This window comes from Loa loa (genome assembly GCF_000183805.2).
Source record: "Loa loa unplaced genomic scaffold supercont3.272, whole genome shotgun sequence".
In the NCBI taxonomy this organism is placed as follows: domain Eukaryota; kingdom Metazoa; phylum Nematoda; class Chromadorea; order Rhabditida; family Onchocercidae; genus Loa; species Loa loa.
This window is the reverse complement of record NW_018108452.1, coordinates 67,983-72,209: the sequence shown is the minus strand read 5'-3', so window position 1 is coordinate 72,209 and position 4,227 is coordinate 67,983. Positions and strand designations below refer to the sequence as shown.

At 35.5% G+C, this 4,227-nt stretch overlaps 1 protein-coding gene across 1 annotated transcript; it reads right to left on the bottom strand.

Annotated features, from left to right (window-relative positions):
• Positions 1-1,456: 1,456 nt before the first annotated feature.
• Positions 1,457-3,505, bottom strand: LOAG_13137 (CDC-37 protein). Its single transcript, XM_003148649.2, has 7 exons — positions 3,308-3,505; positions 3,046-3,231; positions 2,884-2,955; positions 2,603-2,764; positions 2,396-2,514; positions 2,017-2,212; positions 1,457-1,902 (listed from the first exon to the last, which is right to left on the bottom strand). Exons 1-7 carry the CDS (start codon positions 3,494-3,496, stop codon positions 1,729-1,731), a joined length of 1,098 nt encoding a protein of 365 aa, XP_003148697.1. The 5' UTR covers positions 3,497-3,505; the 3' UTR covers positions 1,457-1,728.
• Between the last annotated feature and the right edge of the window lie 722 nt (positions 3,506-4,227).

Genomic DNA, 4,227 nt, shown 5'->3' with positions numbered 1-4,227 from the left:
TATATTATATATATATATATATATATATATATATATATATATATATAATATCGATTGTCAATTATTAAAAACATCTAAAATACGACATCGACAAATTTTTTTAATCTACACCGCGTAATTCACAAATAAAATAATGCAAAGAGGAAGTAGAATTGATTGGCGGTTTATTCGTGATCTAAGGGAAGATTTGAAAATCGATAATTCGTGATAATTATCCTTCGACAACTTACTTCAGTTACCGATCATCGTACTTTACCATGTGAGATAGTTGTATAGCATCGTATAAGTCAAGATTTAGATTATAATGGGTTATATTTAGTGCATCAGAATAGCAACCTTCTTCGTACTGTAAATAAATGTTATAAACTTCTGCTGATGATTTAAATTCCCAATGAATTGTTTCATAATTGTCGATTTACAGCTAACAGATAATGTGACTAAATAGGTAAGTTCCAAATAGCTAGAAGAGTTCACGTAACACTCGAATGTTTGTTATTGTAATCCACTACGGTCAACAAATATCAACGACTGTTAATCAGGTGAATTTTGCGCTCTGTACAAAAGTGCATTTCATAAACGAGCATTCGAGTAAACGCATATAGCAACATCAACTAATTCACCCTTTTTGACAATGCCATTGTGTCACCTTCTAGGCGTCCATTCCCCTTCATCGTCATTTCCCTTTGATAACCATCACCTAACTGGTACGAACTCGTTTGCAAACGATACAGCACCTGACCGAAGCACGGGGGCGACTCAAAGTTTGATCATGAGATCTTAGGAGGCTTCCCAGATTATCATCAAGAAGTTCTACCATATAACACCAACATTCAGTAACAAGAAACTATTGCGGAGAAAAATGACGTCATTGTAAGTCATCCTTGCAGTTCTTGTTTGTAAAATTGAGTGAATTTAATTAGCGAATACCCCACCCTCGTAAATTTAACGAATATCCACCCTCGCAAGGGAACATAAATCTTTATGGTAGAACTATCTCTGAAATATAAAAAATAGAGCAAACATATCAGTGAAGCTGTAACACAAACTCATTCCTTGTCTACCATATGATAAAATTTGAATCTTTGGGTTTTATCTAAATCTACGCAAACTTTATGCATATAACTCAGGAAAGGAAAGCTTACATTTCTACACTTTTATGCCAATTTAGAACAGTATTGAAGAATGGAGAAGTGAATTCCAATAACTGCTATTTTAACACATGAAAAATATCGAAGTAACGTCACAAAATATCACTGTAGGTATTTGTACATGAACAGACAGCATCACAGAATCAATAAAGATTCTGTCGCGTATAAATCGTTTAAAATCCTTTGGAATAAGTATGAACTACATGGCACAATACTTAGTGTTAGCAGAGAATACTTTGATATAATGATACTGATATAAGAACGCTTTTTTGATCTTATTACGAAAAAAGTCGTAATAAACTGATTGACGTGACTTTAAATGAATAACCAAAAAAGGCGGTTTCCCCAGAAAACATATAAAATTATTTGAAAAAAAACATCCCGATAGGAAATCAGTTTATTGATAAAGATCTGTAGAAAATAATCAGTGATGTCAAGAAAGCCTTTACATGACCCCTGTATTCATATGACATTGAAGGAATATGATTCCAGTAAGTCAGAAAACTGTGCCTTCCTATGAGTTGTGAAGAATGACGACCACATCACAGCAGCAATTCAACAATATTCCAAACAGGTTATTTCAAGATCCTTCATTTTTACTGACATTTTCCTCTTTAGCTGCACTAGCGTCCGGGATCCACAAACCACTATCAATACATCGTTGTAAATGATATGCAAATACTTCACGATCCATCTTCTCGGCAACTTCCTGCAGGCGTGACACTTCTTGACTATCAAAAGCAGTTTTCATGTCCTGAAGAAAAAGAAAAACGTCAACTTGTACAGAAAAACCCGATGTGAAACAAACTCTCTTGAAATTCTAATAAGAAAATCTGACACCATTGAACAAAAAATAAATTAAAAAAACCTCAGGTAAACTTTCATACACTTCTTGTGGATCCATACCACCCGGTGACGCAGCAATACGCTTTGCCTTTTCTTCTGCTTCATATTCGGCGATCGCTGCATCACGCTTATCTTTGCCCCTCTTACGAAGCCTATCGCAGAAGGCATCAACTTCCTGTCGAAACATTTTCGCATAGGAGGGATCGGCAGCACGGAACCTATACACCAACGTATAAGTTATTTGCCGGTTACATTTCTGTTAAAGTGGTAACAGATATCGAACCACAAGAACTTTGGACTGTTCAAATTCAACATTGCAACAAAACCAATGTTTGCCGACAATTCAAAATACATCCGTCTGCTAGGATAAACATGTGATAAACACGTCAACATAAATTCACTTTTTGAAGAAGTTCTTGATGACATTTGTATTGGTTGCAAGTGCATGAAGAGTTTTCGACAATTCAAGCAAGTACTGAATAATAATACACTGTTCCGCCATAACGCACATCTTTTTATCCTGAATGACATAATAGCATTAGAACACGGTATAGGTATTAAAGTTCGAGCATTAAGAACCAAAAAAAGGACTTGATCAAGTCTTTCACCTCGAATTCCATAGCAAGATTAAGAGCTTGAATGGTAAGCCAGCTAGCAGTAAAATCTGATGCTAACTGAGGATGCTCCAACAAATACTTCTCCGATTCTTCCAAGCCATGTATAGCGCCAAAGATTTTCAGTAATTCTTCGTTTTTCGTGAAAAAATCGGACTGTAAAATGATGTGTCATGAAAATAAAAAATGAAAAAGGAGAAAGGGTAGAGAGATAACAGAGAGATGAAATGTATATATACCTTATTTCTTTATGCAATCAAAATATAACAACAAACCATGCGTTTGCTTTCTTCTTCCTCCGATAATTTCGGTGGTTCGGCTTTCTTATCTGTTATTTTATTGATACGCTGAAAAACAGAACACGAATTGGAAAAGGAAAATAAGATACGGGAAGAGAGAGGAGAAAGAGCAAACCGAAAGAATAAATGGATAAGTACCGATTTACTAAATGCTTCGTGACCAATCGTATCAACATTCCATGGTTCATTCTTCTCTTTCTCAGCCAACTCTTTCTCCTTCTTCTGATACTCCTTTTCCTGCTTCTTAACTTCTTCAATCTCAAGCTCCAGCTTAATTCTTTCCTTGTCGTCCAAATCACTATTCTTCAACTTCTCTTGCACTTCCTGCAAAGAATGGAAAAAAAATCACATAGAATAAGTGAATAAAGACAAGAAAGAAAGAATAATCTTCGAAACTAACCAATATTCGTTTTTCCACCATTGACCTTCCCTCCATCAATTTCTCTTTTTCCTGTTTACGCTCAGCCATACGTTCCAAACGTGCCTGATGTCGCCATCGAAACAGTGAAGGCGTATCAATGTTTGGATGTGTGTCATCCTCATCATCTGATACTTCAATCGTTTTCCACTTCGAATAATCTAATGGCATCCTTCTGAATGAAGAACTAATTATGATAAAATGATCATTAATTGATATCTCACGATTACTTCTTCTCATTCAATATTATCCGAGAAAGGAGCGAAAATTAACTAAAAAAAAGGAAAACAAAGGAAGGAGGTGACATAAATTCGACCCTAAGAAGTTGTTAAGTCACGTTCATGGATCATGAAAGCTACTACGATCGATCCTGTCACTCCATTTCCGACCGGTTTATGAATAGGTTGCGAAGCTTTTCGAATACTTCAGTGTACGTGAACTGCAGCACAATTGCGCCTTAGCGCTTTGTGATTTATTATATAAGAGAAAGGATAGAATGTGAAGATGAAGGGGAGGATAACGCCATCCCGGATAGAATCACTGTATATAAGGATTAGAGCAAGTTTTTTTTTTTCCCCTCCCCCTCCCTACTCCAGTCATGCTGTCATATATATATATATAAATGAGGAGATCAAGAAACTCATTAATTTGGTTTGTGGAGTAAAAGTTACAGGAACAGATAATGGAAATAGGAAGTGTTTGAAACAAATAACTGGAAACCCTCAGGGAACATCCTAAAGTAACCTTGACGTATGAAATAGGCCTCGGGAACAAACCACCGCTCGTTTAGGTATCCGAAAGATTGCACAACTCAAACATACGTTACTGGATGAAATATATTATTGGATGAAATTAAATGCAAATTTATAAAGCGCTATATATATATATATATATATATATAT

Coding starts and splice junctions, on each gene's coding strand:
- LOAG_13137 (XM_003148649.2), bottom strand. CDS start 3,496: ATGCCATTAGATTATTCGAAGTGGAAAACGATTGAAGTATCAGATGAT. Junction 3,232..3,307: donor TGGTGGAAAAACGAATATTG/GTTAGTTTCGAA, acceptor CATTCTTTGCAG/GAAGTGCAAGAGAAGTTGAA. Junction 2,213..2,395: donor ATCAAGAACTTCTTCAAAAA/GTGAATTTATGT, acceptor GTTGGTGTATAG/GTTCCGTGCTGCCGATCCCT.